This window comes from Castor canadensis, chromosome 3 (genome assembly GCF_047511655.1).
Source record: "Castor canadensis chromosome 3, mCasCan1.hap1v2, whole genome shotgun sequence".
In the NCBI taxonomy this organism is placed as follows: Eukaryota; Metazoa; Chordata; class Mammalia; order Rodentia; family Castoridae; genus Castor; species Castor canadensis.
In genome coordinates this window covers 91,653,891-91,674,888 of record NC_133388.1, presented here as the reverse complement: position 1 = coordinate 91,674,888, position 20,998 = coordinate 91,653,891, and the positions used below count along the sequence as shown (strand labels likewise).

Genomic DNA, 20,998 nt, shown 5'->3' with positions numbered 1-20,998 from the left:
AAACAAAAACACAGGAGATGAGGAGTAAAAGAGGGAACCCTGTCCATGCCAGACAGCGTATGGCTGCCACCTCTCTCCTAGGCAGCCAAGGGTCTCCACTTTGGAGTATTTGACATTTGTTATCCTTAAACCAGAAGAACAGATACCTCTTTACAAATCCTGGCACCAAAGACAAAATTCCTAACGAAATATACCAAATCCACTGCTCATTTTTTCTACTTATCAATAAAATTTATATACACTAAGTTTTTTAAAGACACTTTATAATCAAGCTGGTGAAGGTTGGCACCAAATCAAAAACCACTTTGTAGGAATTTGGACAGTCAAAGCTTTCCTGACATAAGAAGATTTGATGAGCATTGGATATAGGACTTCATATTTGACACTGTCTCTTCTGGGGTTTTTAACAGTAATGCTGATAATGACAATGCAGATGCAGAAGAAATTGAAATGCACAGACTTCATCATCCCATTTTTACTTATCTCTCTCCTTTTAACTGTGATGCCTAACATTTCTGTTTCTGATTCAAAACATCCAGGTAATGCAAATTCTGTCTCCAATATTAAGGTCCATGTCAATCACGTTCTATGGACACAAATGCTTGAATTTCATATCTCCTTACAACACTTGTAAGGACAAGCTTCTGCAAGATGCTCACTGCATAAGATCCTACCTTTGCCTGTGAGCAAATACTCAAAGAGAAGTGAGATGCACTACAAGAATACATACTAACCATTTAAAGCACTAAGATCGACAGTCTCCGCAATAGACTTAAATGTTATTTACATAATGGAAAAATAGAATCTGAGGAACTTAGAGGCCTTAAAACATGGTGGAAATATCCTTGCAGTTTAGAAAACAAGACTGTCTGTGCCACTGTCAGATTTCTTTCTTTCCAACCCTTAGAAAACCATGAATGTGTCAGAAGCCAGCACAGTGACTGAATTCGTACTTCTGAGTTTCCCCTGCTCCAGAGAGGTTCAGATCTTCCTCTTTATGCTGTTCTCTGTGGCCTACATCCTGACACTTATGGGAAACAGGGCCATTGTCTGTGCAGTGAAGCTAGACCACAGGCTCCATACCCCTATGTACCTTCTGCTGGCCAACTTCTCATTCCTGGAGATCTGCTACATCAACACCACTGTTCCCAATATGTTGGGAAACTTCCTATCTGAAACCAAAACCATCTCTTTCACATCCTGCTTCATCCAGTTTTACTTCTTCTTCTCCTTTGGCATCACTGAGACATTCTTATTGCCGCTGATGGCTTTTGATCGATACTTGGCTATCTGCCAGCCTCTCCACTATCCTACCATCATGAGCAGTCGGTTCTGCCTAAACTTGGTGTCCATGTGCTGGGTGACAGCCTTTCTCTGCTATCCAGTTCCTAGCTATTTTATTGCTCAACTCCCCTTCTGTGGCCCCAATACCATTAACCACTTTGTCTGTGACCCTGGTCCTCTTCTGGCTTTATCCTGCATCCCTGCACCTGGAATTAGCTTTCCTGCTCTTTGTTGAGCTCACTTATTATCTTCATCACCTTCTTCTTCATCCTTGCATCCTACATCCTGGTCCTCAGGACAGTGTTTTGTGTCCCTTCAGCAGCTGGCAGACGTAAGGCCTTCTCTACCTGTGGGTCCCACCTAGTTGTGGTGTCTCTGTTCTACAGGACCATCATGGTAATGTACATCAGCCCAAATTCTGGAAATCCAGCTGGAACACAGAAGATTGTCACCTTGATCTACTCCTCAGTGACCCCACTCGTAAACCCACTGATCTACAGTCTCCAGAACAAGGATGTGAAGGCTGCCTTAAGAAAAATTATGATGCGCACAAAAACTACTCAAAATTACTGAGAACTCATGAGAAGACCCTGCTTCTCTGCATTTGTTTTCCCCATTTCTATTCCAGTTTAAAAGTAGGGCTTTATTCATTTGAACTTATATACATAGACTCAAATTATACCTGTTAAGTAATAAAAAAGAACATTCAACTTAAAGGGGGGTATTGCCTTCAAATCAGGATTTGATAGAGAGTAGTTTAAATTAAATTGCCTTAGACTCTTCTCCTGCTGCAACCTTCAGTAACTACTTACCTGTTCATCTGAGATCACTCACCCAGTCATTTACTTCATACTTTTTTACCTTGACTAAGTTTGCTCTTTCACTTGGCATTCCTGGCCTAATGTTCTCTGTCCTAAACCTAGTAGAGAAATAGAGCATGCACACCTTTTTAGCTCAGATTAAATTGGTTATTTCCCATTAGTAAATTGTAACTGGTGCAAAAATTTTAATGGACATTCAGGCGACGTGACTGATAATTATCTAAAGCACTGTCTTACAAGCCTGTGTCATAATTACTTGGGAAGTTTTTGAAAAGAGAGATACCCAGGCCTTTCTCCAAATTTCCTACATCAGAATCTTTGAGGCACACTTTAGAATTTTTATTTAATTTTACCCAGTGGATTTTTTTACACCTAGACCAGCTCTTGTCCAGACTCTGATTTTACAGAGCCATTATGGTGAATAAATGTGAGACACAGACAAAAACAGAAGTTACTGTTAGCAGGAGAAAAGAAGTTACGTGAGTTTCATGGGTTACTCAAACATTCATGAGGTTGTGGTAGCAGTTTCTATTCTGCACTAGACTTTCAGGTTCTTTTTTCGAAAAATAAGTCATAGTTTATATTCTTCTAACCCTTTCCTATCTCTGTGAGATCATTAACATATGTGCAAATATGTTTGCATTTCAAAGAAGATTGGTACATGGTGGCATTACATGTCTGGGGAGACTTCAAGGCAAGGAAGGTTCAGTTGAGCACTCAACCCAAAAAGAGGTAAAAGTAGATAGAAAAGCCAGTGATTCTATGATGCCAAGAAGACAGATGCAGAGGAACACAATGACAGTTTCAGGTGATTTTTCTGGATAATTTGGTCAAAAAAAATTGGTCAGTGGGCATCTGTGATTTGTGTGTTTATGTTATCTCCTCAGTCAACACCCATTTCCTATGAACACACAGTGGAATTACATCAGTGTAAAAGGTAAATCTCTGCCTTGTAAAACATACATTCTTGTGAGGAAGACTAATTATAAGTAGACAAACAGAACTCTGTCGTTCTAGTAGTCAGAAGTAATATGAAAAAAATAAAGGAGAGTGTAAGTGTAGAAAAACAGTGGGTAAGATAGGAAATAATTCTGACAGGATGGTAGACAAAGCATATGTGAGGAGGTAGTAGTTCAAAGTAAGAGATAAGCCCAACAAGATCTAGGGAAATCAAGTTCCAAATAAACACTGGAATAAGTGTGTTAGTTTGGGCAGTCTAGAAGAAAAATGGTGCATGAGACTGAAGAGGTAAGCAATATCAAAGAATTTAGATTTCTAGGCCAGTTTCATGTGAACTCCTGAAGTATCTGCTCAAAATTATATGCTAGGAGGAAGGCAATTAGAATCCCTCCACTTTAAAAAAAGAATTGACCAGGATGTGGAAGCTGCTGGAAGAAGTAATACTGTCCTGCAGGGACAAAAGGAGGAAATTCCATCACAGAGCCCAACAGAGTGGAAGTCACTAGCAAGGGGCTCCTGGGCAGGAGTTATGCGAGAGATTGAGGAAATACTCCGACCTCCCTCTTGCCCAGGCTTCCCATTGGTTGATCCCAGCTGGGATTGTGGTTCATAGAGATCAGCCTGCCTGAGCACAGACACAGAATAGGCATACCAGCACCTCTGCTTCTCCTTCCCTTCCCTTCCCACATCAGTGTTCAGCAGCTTCTATACAGGAATCAGGATAGTTTAAATGTACACTGATGGGCCAGACCCTGGCCTCTTCTTCACTTCTAGATACAAGCTTGTTGGGAGACAGACAAGCAGCTAAGGAGGCAATTACTTTCTGTTCTAACTGAGGAAGGAAAGACAGTGATTCGGCTGCCATGCTAACATTTGCCTCTGAACCTTATGTCCAGCTCCTTATCCTTTAGAGTAGATTTGCCCTCCTATACCATTAGGGGCTAAGGAAGTGACAGTGCCTGTTTCCCAGGTCGCCACCCACCCTCACTCAAGGGGAAGCACCTCTCCCAGGTGAGCTCAGACTCAGAAGTTAACTCCACTTCTGTGCCTAGAACATCTTTCTCTTAGTTCCTCCTTCTCCAGCACTCCCCAGTGCCTTTTCCTTCTTTAAGCACAGTTTTTCCTTCAAAGCTCCAGGCTCCTTAACAGAGCCCCCTGCCAGGCCAGGGCTCCTCTGTCCCAGCGTCTCCAGTCCCTGTCTGGGAGCTCCAGTCCTTCCATTTTGCTTCTAACCAGAACTTGGCTTCCACATGAATAAAGATGGCGGCATTGGAGTAGACAACTTCTAACACTTCTGGCATCCTAAAGACTATTCTTACAGGAGCAACATCTTTGGAAAGTAAAATAATGTTATAAAGATTGATCTTTATGGCAAATATTTCTCAGAGTTAGTTTTTAAGTTATTTATTTAACTAAGGGCACAAAAGTGTGACATTTTAAATTTATTTCTACGAATTTTAAAAGCCTAACAAATACTTTTTCCTTAATAAAGTTGTAAAGCACAAAATAAAAATTGTATTTTTTAAGTATACCTCCAAAAGCTAAAAACAAGAAGCCTTCCACTCACCTACATGTTTAATTATATGTACCTTTATTTATTACATTCTACCAAAAATCTGTTATTCCATCAGTAAAGCAAACAATAAAACACACTACACACAAAAAAGGAAGATAAATATGAAGTTTTTTAATAACACAAATATTTGTTTTGCTATTAATAATGTCAAGCCCCTGTATTATATACTCCCTTTTTTCTTAAAACTTATTTTTAACTGATACATTAAAATTGTACATATTAGTGAGGTAATATGTAATGCTCCGACATCTGTATGCACTGTGTGACATTTAAATCAGGTTAAACACATGTATTTCCTAGTTTTCATTTTTAATGGTGAAAATACTCAAAATTCTTTCTTGTAACATTTTGAAATATACAATACATTTAGTTATCTACATCACCTTACGGCACAAACAACAGCAGAACTTACTGTTCCAATCTAAAACTGTAACTTTTTACCCATTAACCAACCTTTCCCATCCCTCCCTCTTCACTACTCTTTCCATCCTCTGGTAGCCACCATTCTGTTCTCAACTTTTTTTTCTCAACTTCTATGACTTCAACTTTTTTTAGATTTAGATATGAGTAGGATCATGGGATACTTGTCTTCCTGTCCATAAGTCATTTCTTTTAACATAATAATCTCTAGTTTCATTCATGTTGTTGCAATGTATGTATATGCCTTTTTAGGGAGCAGCATATGAATCCAGTAAACTATGTTAGCCAAACAAATTACCACTTGTATTTTGAAGACATGTGGCTTTTAAACTTGGCTTCTTCCTTTCTTTCCTTAGAAAAGTTTTTCTTAAATGTGTACACTGATGTATGGACTAAAACAAGGAACCATGGATTTTATTTCTATAATCAATCCTACTAGGACAGCGAGTGAAGCTTCCAGACCACTGGAAGTCAGGTCCTGAGGGAAGTGTGAGTAAGAGCAAAGGCCTCAGGACCCAGAAGGAGAGACAGAGATTAAGACAGTAAATGTAGTCTTGCCAGCCATCAAGACCAATTCCTCCCACTTGTAGTTTTTATCACCAAGTTTGATGAGACGAGATCACTTTCAACAGCAGCAAGTACCCTCCACGGGGATTAAAAAGACCAGACATGTGACTCAAGTGCTGGAGTGACTGCTTCTCAAGCACAAAGCCCTGAGTTCAAACCCCACTCCCACCAAAAAAAAAAAAAAATTACTGGTCCTTCCCAGGGCTCACAAAGTAGCTCAAGCAGTATGGCGCCTGCGTAGCAAGCTTGAGACCTTGAATTCAAATCCCAGTATTGAAAAAAAATGCTACATAGGGGATAAAAAAACTCATGGGTGGTGTGAGAGGGTATCTTGGAAGCCTGAACCATCATAACACCACATGTTGTGGGTTGGAGTGCTAGATAACCTTATCAGCACATCTTCTATACCCTTTGTTGTTGCTAAAACAACACTCAGACTTCACTGGTATGCCTGATGTCAGTTTTTATGCATGCTGCCAAGATAACATCAGCTATAGAGACAGAATTTTTATTTTTATCAGGCTGTTCTTAGGGCTTTGTTATTGTTGATATTTCTGTTATTTCCTTAAATAAACCACTAATGCAGTGCTGTGGTCTGGATATGTCCCCACAAAATTCACCTTTTTAAAATTAATGCCCAACACAGAAGTGTTAAGAGGTGGGGGCTCTGGGGAGTGATTACCATGCAATGCAGCAACGCTGCCTTCTGTGAACCCGAGCGTGGGCCTCTCTGAATGCAGGGCCTTGGAATCCCAGCCTTCAGAGCTGCAAACAATAAACTTCTGTTGTTTGTAAGTTGTCCAGTTTATGGTACCTTTATCATCAGCCCAAATAGAATAAAACCTATATGTCTGACCCAACAACTGCCATGCAAGTTCAGGGAAAAACTTTTCTCAGGAGTGAGTTATTTGAAATTTGACATTAATTTTTCTAATTTAAACCATATTAGATATGTACTTAACACATAAAAACCTAGGAGATATGTAATGTACTTTTTCATTTAAAATTATATTCTAACCAACATCCTGTCCTGAAATAGGTTCTTAGAAAATTGGGGCTAGGTTTCTATGATTTGTAAAAGCCAGCTTCAAAAATAAACAGCTTGGTGGGAGAAATGTCCCAAACACTGTATTCACATATGAATAAATGAATAAAGAACAATATATATACACAGCTAACATCACATTTAAAAGTGAAAATGATTGCTTTTCCCATAAAATCAAAAACAAGACAAGAATATCTGCTCTTACCACTTCTATTCCACATTGTACTGAAATTGTTACTTGAATAACTCAATGACATCCATATTATTAAGATATGAATTTTCCCCTGAAATGACCCATGGATTCAATACAATGCCAAATCAAACTCTTAGGAGGATTTTTTTCTGGTATACATTAGTGATCTAATTGTAAATTTTATACACAAATGGAAGGATGTTAATTAGACAAAACAAGGTTGAAAAACTAACACAAGCTGATTTCAAGACTTATTGTAAAACTGCAACAATCAAAACAATGTTACTCAATATTAAATTATTAAACTGGTCAATGGAACAGTATAGAGAGCCCAAAAATAGAGCCACAAATACAGAGAGCTGATTTTGAACAAGGGCTCAAAATGGCTAGTATGGAATAATTGGAATATCCACATCCAAAAAATGAACTTTAGTGTTTCAACATATCACAAAATACCTTTAAAAATGGATCACAAAATCATAAATCATCTAGAAGAAAACATATGTGAAAATTCTTGCAACCCTGGCTTAGGTAGAGATTTCTTTGGTACAACAAAAGAATTTTGTATGAAAGAACAAATTGACTCATTGGAGTCCACCAAAAGTGTAAACCTCTGCTCTCAGAAAGACACAATTAAGAGAATAAAAAGACAAGCCAGAAGACAGGGAAAACTATTCACAAAGCACATATCTGTTGAAGGACTTGCATTCACAATATATAAAAAAAAAAAACCCTCAAAAACAGCAGCTCCTGTATTTGTTGCAGCATTATTCACAATAGCTAAGATGTAGATGTAACCTAAGGATCAATGACACATGACTAGGTAAGTAGTGTTTTACTATACGTAGATGTGTATACACTCACATCTGTATGTACATGAGTGTGTGTGGTTCAGTCTTCAAAAAAGTTGATCTTGCCATTCACAACAATATAGATGAACCTGGAGAACATCATGCTGAATGAAATAAATCAAGCACAGAGAGATAAATACTGCATGATCCTTCCTATAGGTCACATCCAAAAAAGGAAAAATACATAGAAAAAGAGCAGATGGTGGTTATTGGGGGACAAAGTCGCAGTTACACAGGATGAATAAGTCTAGAAATCTAATAGTATAGCATAAAACAGTCAATATTTTATCATCTATTAGAATCTTTCTAAGACAGGAGATTTTGGGTGCTCTAATAACAAAATGTATGAAAGATGATGGATGGATTACTTGGCTTGATTGCAGTAATCATTTGACTGTTCACTTATCTCAAAATGTCATGTTGTACACTTTAAATACACACAAAAAAGGTAAATGATTTTTTTATCATTTTAAATTTTGAAATGGGCAAAACAGCATGTATACAGATGACAAAAAGCAAATGATAACATGTTCCGTGTCATCAGTCATTAAGGGTATACAAACTAAAACCACAATGAGACACCACTGTGTACATACCTACATGACTGAAGTTAAAAAGACTAATCATACAAGTGTTGATGATATACAGGAACTGGAGTATGCACTGCTGTTGGGAAGGTACAATAGTACAAGCACTTTGGAATACAGTTTGGCAATTTCTTAAAAAGTTAAGCATGCATCACCATTTGATATAGACATTTCACCCCCAGCTATTTATTCAAGAGAAAAAATATCAAATGTCAGACTAGAGGCATGGCTTAAAGTTCAAACCCCAGTTCCACTGCCAACAATAAAAAGCACCTTGTACACAAATATTCCTAGTAGGTTTATTCATGATAATAAATACCTACAACAACTCAAACATCAATCAACATATGAATGAACAAATATCTATGCAAAGAATCCCCAGTACCACCAAAAAGAAGTTATTATTGCTGTCCAGCTGCACTGTCCCTGTTAGCCACCTTCTCTCTCCCCTCTCCCCGCCCCCCGCCCTTTCCAGCCTCTGGTAACCACTAATCAACTTTTTTTTATGTGAATCAATTTTTTTTTAATTTTTATTTTATTCATATGTGCATACAATGTTTGGGTCATTTCTCCCCCCTTCCCCCCACCCCCGTCCACTCCCCACTACCCCCTCCCTCTTCCCCCACCCCCTTGCTACCCAGCAGAAACTATTTTGCCCTTTATCTCTACTTTTGTTGAAGAGAGAGTATAAGCAGTAATAGGAAGGACCAAGGGTTTTTGCTAGTTGAGATAAGGATAGCTATACAGGGAGTTGACTTGCATTGATTTCCTGTGCATGTATGTTACCTTCTAAGTTAATTCTTCTTGATCTAACCTTTTCTCTAGTTCCTGGTCCCCTTCTCCTATTGGCCTCAGTTGCTTTAAAGTATCTGCTTTAGTTTCTCTGCATTGAGGGCAACAAATGCTATCTAGTTTTTAAGGTGTCTGACCTATCTTCATACCTCCCTTGTGTGCTCTCGCTTTATCATGTGATCAAAGTTCAATCCCCTTGTTGTGTTTGCCCTTGATCTAATGTCTGCATATGAAGGAGAACATATGATTTTTGGTCTTTTGGGCCAGGCTAACCTCACTCAGAATGATGTTCTCCAATTCCATCCATTTTAGCTAGCACTCTAAGTGGCAACATGCAGCATTTGTCTCTCTGTGCCTGACTTATTTCCCCTAAGCTGTGGAAAGTGCAAACTCATCTGTAGTGAAAGGACAATAGATAGTCATCCAGAAAGGAAGTCAAGGAGGAGTAAGAGGGGGATAGCAGAGGGCATGAGGGGACTTTGGGGATGGTGGTTGTGGTGACTCTCTCAGTTACAGTGGTGATTGTGGTGTCACAGGGTGTATATATGTCACTTCATTAAGTCACACGATTTTGGGGGAAACTGTAGCACATTCACGCTTTACTTCTGCTTATCTTTTCTGTCCAACCAGAGACTGGCATGACCCAGCTCGGAATGACTAGCATGAACACCCAGCTCGGAATGTTAGATCAATTGCAGAGCTCTCCCCTCAGCTTCATAAGATTTTTCATTGGCATATGGTAGGCACACTTACAGGAGTTAGATACAATGTTATTTGTTGATTAATTAATCAAATTATTTGTTTATTAATATTTCATTTCACTAGTGAGAAGTTTAAAGCAAGCAAAAGATCTTATATCAACTGACATTAAAAACAACAAAAGCAGAAATTAAGACACGCCCCAAGGGAAGTGAATAGTAGGAGCAAAGCTGTCTCTTGGCACTGCTCTCCTTTTAGAAGCAGTAAATGGATCCTCAGGGATCAGGAGAAGCAGAGTAACTTAGTCCCTGACACTCTGCTTAAAACCTTTCCATCCTTCAGCAATGAAATCAAACATCCTTATCAATTGCCAGCTTTTCTCTCCTCTCTGGTTATTGCCAAAAAGACTCTTGCTACTCTCTAAGAAAATAACAAGGAGACTTCCAAAGACTTTCATTGGGATTCCCTTTGCTGGTCCAGGTAATCTAATAATTATCCTTGCTTCTTAAAGTGTTTCTAGAAACAGATTGTGCAGAATAGCAGGCATATTAGCCCTTCATTAAAACTGCAAATGACTAAAGGAGGAAATTGTGTTGTGACACATAACTGCACAACTTTGTTGTGCAGACAACAAAGTTAAGTACCAAGGCTTCTGCTGTATCAAACTTCGACGGAAAATTTAAATACCTAGGAAATATCTTCCTCTCACACTGTGTATGGCTCAGTCATACATAGTCTGCCTCAACTCTTCTGTGGTTGTCTTACCTAACAAGCAAACAGATCCCCAAAAAAGGCAGTTAATGATCCAAACAGCCTGGGTCTATAAACATAATATTGTATCTGCAGTCACAGAATCCTTCACAGCCAATGGAGAATGAACCCACAGACTCTTTTTGTTTATTTTTGTTTTTTGCAGTGCTGGGGATTGAACACAGGGTTTTTCACACACTAGGCAAATGTTTGACCACTGAGCTATACCACCAGGCCTAGATTTTTTTGTTTTAGTGTAGTTGGTTTATTTGGCTACTCCAGATTAGACTTACGGTAGGCAAACACCATAATTTCTTTTGCATGGAAGTGGTAAGAAATAAAAGGTGAGTAACAATGCAACCTGACTACGTATGTTAGGGTGAGCATAAAATGATGTTGACTCACCCAGAATTGTCTTTACATTTTTCCTATTCTCTAAAACAGGTTTGTAAGGCTTCCTGACAGAATTGCTCTGAGAGGGAATGGTTTTACTCAAAGGTCTAACAGAATTGGTTTTCAGTTTTTAAGGAATACTCTGCTACTATATCAAAAATGGACCATAGGCAAAAATTCTGGGGAGTAATAATTTCAGTTTGAGAGAAGACAGCGGAGAGAAAGAGAAGTGCGTGGGTTACAATTCAGCAATAGCAGCAGCAGGTCTTACTGATGGCCTTGCTATGAGAGCTGAGAAATGAAAGAAATGAACATCAAAATATGTCAGGTGGAAAAGTTCTTGAACATTAATCTACGCAAAGTGTTGAAAATACTTTGAAATTATGAGGAAAGCAACTACCTCAAAAAAAGACATTTAGAACACCTTGATTAAAAATGTCCAATCATTAATAGAAAATCCTTTGATTTACAAAGACTTGAGTGACTTTTCTCTGAGTTGATACTAAACCTGCAGATCTAAAATGGATTTTTTTCTTTTACTTTATGGAATTTAAAGTCCAAATCACCTTGACATGTTATAGTTAGTGTTCCCTTGAATCAGTTTTTCTGTTGGTTAGTGGTCAGTGTAACTCTCCTGGTTCCAACATCCATTAACAGCCCCATTTAAAGAACAGGTTTTTGGTTGAATGGTTTCTTCAGAAATTGCCATCTTCTTAATGTTTTCATAGTATAATACAAAATATATTCAACATTTCTATATCCAGCTTAATTCACCTTCAAAGAAATGAATATTTGATATCTGAAATTCATTCTCAGTCTCTAGTCACATGTCCTTAAACTAACAGCAGAAAAGAGGGTTAGAAAATATAAGTTTATGGTACAAGGACAACAATCTGTTCTTTCCACAGTTAAGATACTATGAGGACTAAGGTAATATAAACTAAGGCATAAACTAGCAGAATCTTGAATACTATTGGATCCTATGGAAGTCAGATAAAATCTTAATCTTAGAATTAGTTCTAAGTCAGAGAAGGAAAGTTTTGCGTACATTTTATGAGTTCCAAAATACTGATAATTTTGCTCGTCCCCTGACACTGTCTGCCTTTTATCCAAACAGTCTTACTATTTCAACAATTCCAAATAGATCATTGTCGGACTCCTTGGGTCATAAATTATTCAAAAATAATTTATGATTGATTGATTGATACAGTAATTCTGACAATGGAAAATAGATATTCATTCCTTGTGCTTGTCCTATTTACAAGGATTATAATAACCAAGTCCAAGGTCTAACTGCAGGATTACTAACCGAAGACTGTTCGGATTTTTTAACTCAGAAAAACATGAAGTCATTGTGCAGAAGCAGAACCATCCACAGGTTCTCTGAGGTGCTCCCAGGCAGTGAGAGGGAGCAAAAAAAATTAATGTTTTCTCTTCTTCTCCAGTTTCCTGATAAAACTACCTTAACATCGTATCAATAATGGCAGTTTCCACATTTATATAACTGAGTTAGGATCCAATGAGCTTTATAGGTTTATATTCCCATCCAGACAATCAAAGATCTACCTCAGCAAAGTCAAATTAATGATGATTCTATCCCTCAGCTTTGTCTACTCTAGCTATCTAAAGAACTGTTTTCATAGAAGTCACATGCAGCCACATCCTGCAATTAATTTGAATGTTTTGGACCCAGAATTGGTAGATTGCATTATCAAATAGTATGAATCGGAAATGTAACTATTTGAAAAGAAAAAAACTGTTTCCAAATACTTCCTAGGGTAGCCTATTCCACAGCCACACAATCTAAGTTAGCTTTGTTCCAAATACCTATGTAGGTTTCTCTCTCTCTCTCTCTCTCTCTCTCTCTCTCTCTCTCTCTCTCTCTCTCTCTCCCTTTCTCTCTCTCTTTCTCTCTCTCTCTGTCTCTCTCAACTGAGTGAATGAATTTATTTATTCATTTTATGAATTTTTATTAGAAGTTTTCTGGGTGTAAAGCAGTAAGCTAATTCCTAATGGCCTCTAAACAAGTTACATCTCAAGGAAACTGATATTAAGCTGAGAGCAAAGTTCTGCTTGAAACTCGCTGCTCAGGAAGATGCGCCTAAGTGAGACAATTCAAAGAACTCACTCTTGGTGCAAGTATGTGGGGAAAGCAAGAGGTACAGAAAAGAAAGGTCTGCTTTAAATCACAAGTCTAATCACAGGGCTCTTTGTACATGAATAGTGAACTTCTCAGCTGTAAGTTACAGCCTGCATTAAATGTTCTCCTATACCAGGTTTGGGGACTTTTTTTCTTTATCACTATGGAATACTCTCTCTTAAGAGGAGAAAAGATTTCATATAACTACAAAATCTAGTTATAGAAAAACTACTGTGAAAAAGAGAGCTACCCCATATGACATTATTCGAAGAAAGAAAGAGAAGCCGTCAAAATGCATCCTTTCTATAATTTCTCAGGCTTTGGTAAAGACCTTAACAATAGAGAAGGACCTTAACAGTAAGAACTCTCATACAGCCAGGAAGAGTGAAAAATAGTGCAAGGAAAACTGTTTAGCTTAATTGACTAAGGCTGAAGATAAATACACTCTGGTGAAGTGCTTGCACATGTGAACCAGGAGAGATGAACTATTTAGTCTTAGTAACACTGCTCCTAATAGACCCAAACTAGAAATCAACCAAAATATTCACCTATAGTAGTGTGGCTAACAAGTGGTGCTTTATTCATACAATATAACAGTTCAGAGTAGTAAAAATGGACCAACTGTAGATACATGCAGCAATATGAACTTCACAAACTTGCTGCTTTGAACCAAAAGTCCAAAAGTATAATTTTACTTATGGAAAGTACAAAAATAGGCAAAACCATGAACAATTATTAAGAAACGCATACTTAGTTAGTAAACTATAAGGAAAACAAAGAAATGATTACCATAGGGAAAAAAGAATGTTACAATTGGAGGGCAGAGAGATACAGACAGTGATTAGGCTGGGGGCTGGGGAGGGAGACACAAGTGATATTCTATTCCTTGATATCATTTGTAGTTACAGTGGCATTAGACCAACAACTACCGTCTGAGAGAACAGCATTTTGGGATTAGATAAAAATGATTGATACATAAATATGTACTACTTCCCCAAGATGGATTAAAGACATTTTTGAGTTATATTTGTCTTTGCACTGTCATTCAGTAATTTCTGGTGCTTTTAGTGCTCACAGACACATGAAAACCATCAATACACACAACAACTTCACCATAACTGGCTTCATCCTCCTGGGCTTCCCTTGCCCCAGGCAGGGGCAGGTCCTCCTCTTTGTGCTCTTCTCTGTTGTCTACCTCCTGACCCTCATGGGCAATGGCTCCATCATCTGTGCTGTGCGCTGGGATCAGAGACTCCATACCCCCATGTACATCCTGCTGGCCAACTTCTCCTTCCTGGAGATCTGGTATATCACCTCCACAGTCCCCAACATGTTGGCCAACTTCCTCTCCCACACCAAGGTCATCTCCTTCTCTGGGTGCTTTCTCCAGTTCTACTTCTTCTTCTCCTTGGGTTCCACAGAGTGCTTTTTTCTGGCAGTCATGGCATTTGATCGGTATCTTGCCATCTGCAGGCCCCTACATTACCCCACTCTCATGACTGGGCATCTCTGTAACATCCTTGTGGTCAGTTGCTGGTCATTTGGTTTCCTGTGGTTCCTGGTTCCTATCACTGTCATTTCCCAGATGTCCTTTTGTGGATCTAGGATTATTGACCACTTCCTTTGTGACCCAGGTCCTCTGCTAGCCCTCACCTGTACCAGAAACCCTATCATAGAGTTGACTAGCTCCTCCTTAAGTTCCTTACTTTTATTTATTCCATTTCTCTTCATTGTGGGGTCCTATGCTCTAGTCATCAGAGCTGTGTTGAGGGTCCCTTCAGCAGCTGGACGAAGAAAGGCCTTCTCCACCTGTGGGTCCCATCTGGCTGTGGTTTCACTCTTCTATGGCTCAGTGATGGTCATGTATGTGAGCCCAACATCTGAGCATGAAGCTGGAATGCAGAAGATTGTGACTCTGTTTTATTCTGTTGTCACTCCACTCATTAATCCTTTTATATATAGTCTGAGGAACAAAGATATGAAACATGCAATGAAGAATTTACTAAAAATATATGAGTAAGATTCATATTTTTTAAAAATTTAAGAACCTATATGTTTTGCCTTTTAATTAAAAAGAAAACCATTATCACTCAGAAAGTATTTCTTTTTATTATTTCCTAGAATTTGTAGAGCTGTAAGAGATCAAAAAGATGCCTTCTAGCTCTCTGATTTTACAAATGATAGAGCTACCAGTTTATTAAAATGTTGGGAAAATATAATTAAAAACAAACTTTATGCTAAACCAGAAAGCCTCTCCACAAAAATAGAAGAGAAAGAAAACAGTCCTGTTATTAAACAACAGTGCAATGTACATCATAGACAATCACTAAGTGACTGCAGACATGGATACAAATCTCACCTTTTATGTAGCAAAGTGAACACAACCCACTGTGTACATATTCTTGAGATAAGCACAAATTAGTCCTCAAGACATCATGATAGCACAACGTGTCAGAAGATGTCACCCTACGTTAACTGATAATTGGGGTGGCCATCGAATTTGCTGTGTGGCTTTACACAAAGGAAAAATAGCTTCATGCTTTTATGACAAATTAGCTTTGCACTTGGAAATTAGCCAATGAGAGTCAGGCCCCTGCCTTCTTACAGAAATCAGGAGATGAAAGCTCCGTCTTCCCTGGAGGTAACCTCCAGGACCTGTGTCCAGGTCCTTGAAAAAGATGTCCCTGGGTCATAAAGCTGGCCAGAAGCTCAGTTCACCTTTAAAAAATGACTTACATGTATCTTTTGAAGAAAGAGAAAGCACTTCATTACACGTTTTCTAAAGTAAATGTTCTGAGGAAAGGAAGAAGAGAAAGTCTCACCCTTTATTTTCAACCGGGACAATGAAACCTCTTGTTTTTTCCTTGTATTGCCCTTATAAGTTACACAAAACCACAACTTCAGGACAAAACCTGAAGTTTCTCACTAGCCTTTCAAAAACACCAAATTGTCTTTATTCCTGTAGCTGGGCTGAGCTTCTGTCCTCCAGAACATCTCTCATAGTGCTATTAACTAATCAATTAAAGATTTACATCTTTGAAATATATAAATACCTTCAGATACAATAGAATAACTGTCAAGTACATGAAATAAGTCAATAGTAAAACGTTTTGGGCATATAAGGGACATTCTATCTTATTCATAAAGAAAAAAAATACAAATAAAACTATCATAAATATAGCTCTTTTTCCCAAAAATGACAAAGATCAAAAGTGACACTGGGAAAGATAGCAGTTTTATCCTTTGTTAACAGAACACAAATTGGTACAGTGTCTACAGAGACTTTTTGCCACTAACTATTGAAATAAAACGGTTTTCCTGTTGACCTAGCAATTTTACTCTTAGACATGTATCTTACTGGAATATGCACATAAGAAAAATAGCATATGGGCAAGAATATTGACTACTGTTTCTAATAGCAAACATTTGGAGCCACCCAAATTCTCATTAATTAAAAAACTAATTACACAAATTATTATATATCCATAAAACAGAAAACTATAGGACTGTTAAAATAAGGAGCTGTGCATATTTTTAATATAAAGTACAGATTATTAAGGGAAAAGTTCATTCATGAAGAAAGATTACAGAGATATGTGTGTATTTGTTCATAAATATATCATGTTTCTTAAAGAGAAGAAAAAAGAAAGTACTAACAGTGATTGATTTGGGAAAAGAGAATTGAGTATCTGGGGATAGAGAGAGGAGACATTTTCACTATATATGCTTTTATATTTTTTAATCTTCATTCTATATGCATGTATTGCATTGAAATAAACATTACAACAATATTTAATTTCCATATTAAAAGAACAAATTTTAAAGCCATCTCACTGTAAAACTATAACCAGAGAAACATTTATTCATAATTCTTTGGGACACTAGAAAGAGAGATGATTATTGAGACCCAGTAAAAAAGAAAGGAAACTAACGAAATCTTGGTGTCATCTCACTTAAATTCTTTGTGTTAGTACAAAGTAAAAAATGTTTTCCTTCTCTGAGGACCTGCAAGAGTAAATAAACTGTGAAAAATTGTACGTGGTGATTCTTACAATTATGTCATCTTCCTCAATGGTCATGTCGCCATTTCAGAAAATTAAGCACATTCAATATTCTATCCACTGAACTGGCAGGTAAACCACTTTACATAAATGAACAAGACACATTTCCTTCCCTGTGGGATTTACAAACTCATGTTAGCCAGAGTAAATGGAGCAAAGTACTCTATAAAGCAGGAAATTTTAAGTTGCTATGGCAGCAAGAAAAAGAACAGCACATATAAAAGCCAGGGATAGAAATCAAGCCCGTGGTGTAGGTCTGTGATCCCCATACTCAGGAGCCAGAAGCAGGAGGCTCTCAAGTCCAAGGCCATCCTTGACTACATGGTTAGACCCTGTCTCAAAAAAAAAAAGAAAACAGACCTATTAAGGGGCGAGAAAGCATGGAACGTTCCAAACAATGCATATAGCCACTCGTGGGTCACCGCCTATTTATAATTATATCACGATGTACAGAAGTGTCCCAAGGCTGTGTCCATAGGCATTTACTATCCATCGTGAGTTGTAATGCTCACACTTATTTATTGACAAGAACTCTTCATCAAAATAAGTGTGGATCCAAGACGTAATATAATTTACAATTTGACAAGCAGATACAAATACACAGATAGATGTACAGAGTAATAGAGAGTAATAAAAATATCACTGGGTATTAAAATATAAAAATCAATCTTCAGAGATATCAAAGTAAAAATTGTATACTTACTAATTGGGGGCATGGTGCAAGTGGTAGAGGATCTGACTAGCAAACTCAAGGCTCTGGGTTCAAACCTCAGGATAGCAAAAAAAAAAAGTGTACTGATATTTAAGCTATTGTAGCAGAACTTATTTTCCTTTCAGGCAGAATCACATTATCTGAATGGTACCTTGTATATTTGAGTTTCTTTTATTAATTCTGTGTTTTAGCTTTCTTTTTGTGAGAAAGCAGTCTTTTCTATCAAAGTGTGTGTTGCCATTTTAATTACCTGGATTGCCTGTAATTCGAGGCTCTTCTTCGGATTCCTTCTAAGCCCCTTTTGCCCTTGAAAATTGCCCTCCATGCTGTGCATCTTAACCCCTCTCCCATGTTAGTATAGCATTTCAGCCAATGGAGAAGATTGTGATGTTTTGATCTGGACCAATCCAGGTCAAGAGGCAGGGCCAGTCCTATCAGGAATATAAGAAGGGACAGGCTATCCTGCCCCTTTGTGTGCCCATGTGCCTGCACGCTCTTCTGCAGAAGTAAATTTTGCCTTGCTGAGACAATTCTCCATTTCTGTGTCTTCAATTGTGATTCCAATGGTCTTATTACTAACATTTTCAACTGCAAGGGATATTCTGGCATTTCTTTCTACTCAAGAGAGACTTATTTAATGTAATTCTTTACAACCACACTAAAAATACTTCACTCTTTTTTTATCATACAAATAATATTTATAATAATTCTCAATCATTACAGTATAAAGATATTTAAAAGTCATCTGAAATCCTACCACTCTGAGTAATTACTATTAATACTCTAGTGAGCACTTCCCATGCATTCTTTCATAAACACACACACACACACACACACAACCAGCAGAGTGTGTTTCCCCACCCTCCACGCTGCTTTCATGGGGTCTCCTGAGATCCAGAGTGCAGTGGAGCTCAATGTCAGCCCAGCTGTAGAGTTATATCAGCCTAATCCATCTGGAGAAAACTAGCTGAGGGAACTTTGATTGCATGCTACCATGTGCAGGTGAGCAGGAAACCGACAGCCATTTCAAACAACTCTGGACCCAAGCCACTGACCAACTGGCAAGCATCACACAAAAAATAAAAGTGTGGATATTCTTAGCCTTTGCTTTCTCTAAGCCCAAGAAGACACAGAAAGAGATGCAGGTCTGAAGCAAGTGGTGACTACCCACTCACCCACATGACTGCCCAGCACAAATAGTACCTTAATTTTCTTACTATTTTCTTGAGACCTTTATTTTTAACTTGCTGATTAGTTGATTGATTAGTATATATTTCCCCCTTTTATTTTCTTTTTTAAATGTGTCTTTTCTTTTTATTATTCTCCTGACTCTTTTGTTAGTCTTTCTCTCTTCCTTTATTTCTAGTAGTAAATTCTCCTATTCTATCTCTCCCCAACCCCCACTCACTTTCCACCTTTTACTTTTTGAATATTCTAACATAATTTTTTGCTTTCCATTTTCCTCTTTCTTACTTTTCCAATTTTTTAAAATTTTTTACTTTGTTACTTCTGCCCCCACCATTCCTGTTGTTGTTGCTAGAGTTGTGGATATCACAGTCAGTACTTGGTTTTTACGTTATTCATTTATCTGTTTCATTGCTGTTTTTTGCTGTCATAGTTGTTTTTCCCTTTCTAACAGCGCTGAGGATCAAGCATGACACTTTCAGTATGAGATGTAGATACTCTCCCAGCCCAGCTAACAGTCAGGCCACATTGCTCTATAGACAACCAAACGTGCTCAAACATCAAACTCCTATCTCAAAGAATATGGGAGATTTTTAAAACCCAGCTGATGACCAGGATCCAAGTAGGGATAGCACTTCCACCCCTATAGTGACAGTAGAGGGAAAGGAAAAAAGTACTGTAGACACTACACATATGAGGGGGCTCATCACAAGTTGCTCCTATGCCTTTCAAACTACATTATTGACAAGACCAGAGGAGTAATCACAGGGGACATACCCCATATACTACACTGTCTACAACTCAACTGTCTGATCTGCTAGAAGTTCCCCATTTTTGTGAGAGCTAAGGAGAAAGCAGCACCTATAAGCCCTGATACAGTATGCACTATGTCAAAGTAATTAATCACCACCAAAGAAGTAAAAGGGAAACTATAACACAAAATCCAATAGTAAATATGTTCAATATTTCTGATAACCCAGAACACATAATCTAGAGATGGCTATTCCCTAAGAAATTCCTCACATAAATGTGGGAGAGATATCTAATCCAACAGATACACAAAACCCCACACAGAAATACAGAAAACAAGAAAAAAGCAATATAACTCTTCTAAAGTTCATATTCTGTAGCAACTGACTCCTAAGGTATTAAAGTATAAGAAATATCAGATAAATAATTCAAAGGAACAATTTTTTAAAGATAAGTGAATTCTAAAACAATATAAATAATCTGAATAAATAATGGAAGACAATACAGGATATAAATGAGAAATTCAGTAAAGAGAGATTTAAAAATAAAGAAAAGCAGAAATTTTGTGTTGGTTCTGGAGACCTAAGACAGATGAGTGAGTATCCCAACCCCATAGAGAGCATCCTGAGGGGTTAGAGGCCTGCATTCCTGCATCCTAAAGAAGAAATAGAGTCTGATAGATCTGCCACAAGGCTGATGAGCAAAATGCTCTCAAGATTGTTTCCCCTCCCCCAATAAAGGTGCAAAACAAACCAGTTCACCTGAGAAAGCCTGCAAATCCATGGCCAATGAGAAAAACCCACCTAACCCAGAGTTAGAACATCCACAAAAACCCCAGCCTTCACCTGAGCAGCAAGCTAACAGCTTCTGAGCTCTCCTGCGCTTCTCTAGCTATAGCCTTTCCTTTCTCTCTAATAAATCCTACTTTATGGTAGGAGGCTTTGTCTCCTCATTCAGCTGCCTCATGAGCCAGTTCTCTGGCCTGTGAAGGCAGGGACTCTCGACACCAGCAAGTGACACTTGAAAATGAAAAGCTTAATAAGTTCAATTAAAAACTTAGTGGAGATGAACTTGCAGAAGTCCTGTTCAAATGGTTTCCAATGCACTCCAAGAACGGATGTGAAGATACAATTGGCCCTTGAACTTACTACTGTTATCCAGCTTTGTTAAAGAAAGTTTTTAATTAAAGGACATTGACTTTAAATGCAACAG

At 38.0% G+C, this 20,998-nt stretch overlaps 1 protein-coding gene and 1 pseudogene across 1 annotated transcript; both read left to right on the top strand.

Annotated features, from left to right (window-relative positions):
- The first annotated feature begins 913 nt into the window (after positions 1-913).
- LOC109679098 (olfactory receptor 11H6-like) lies at positions 914-1,857 on the top strand (annotated as a pseudogene).
- A 12,302-nt stretch (positions 1,858-14,159) lies between these two features.
- LOC109679097 (olfactory receptor 11G2-like) lies at positions 14,160-17,799 on the top strand. Its single transcript, XM_020154432.2, has 2 exons — positions 14,160-15,065; positions 17,764-17,799. Exons 1-2 carry the CDS (start codon positions 14,160-14,162, stop codon positions 17,797-17,799), a joined length of 942 nt encoding a protein of 313 aa, XP_020010021.1.
- Positions 17,800-20,998: the final 3,199 nt, after the last annotated feature.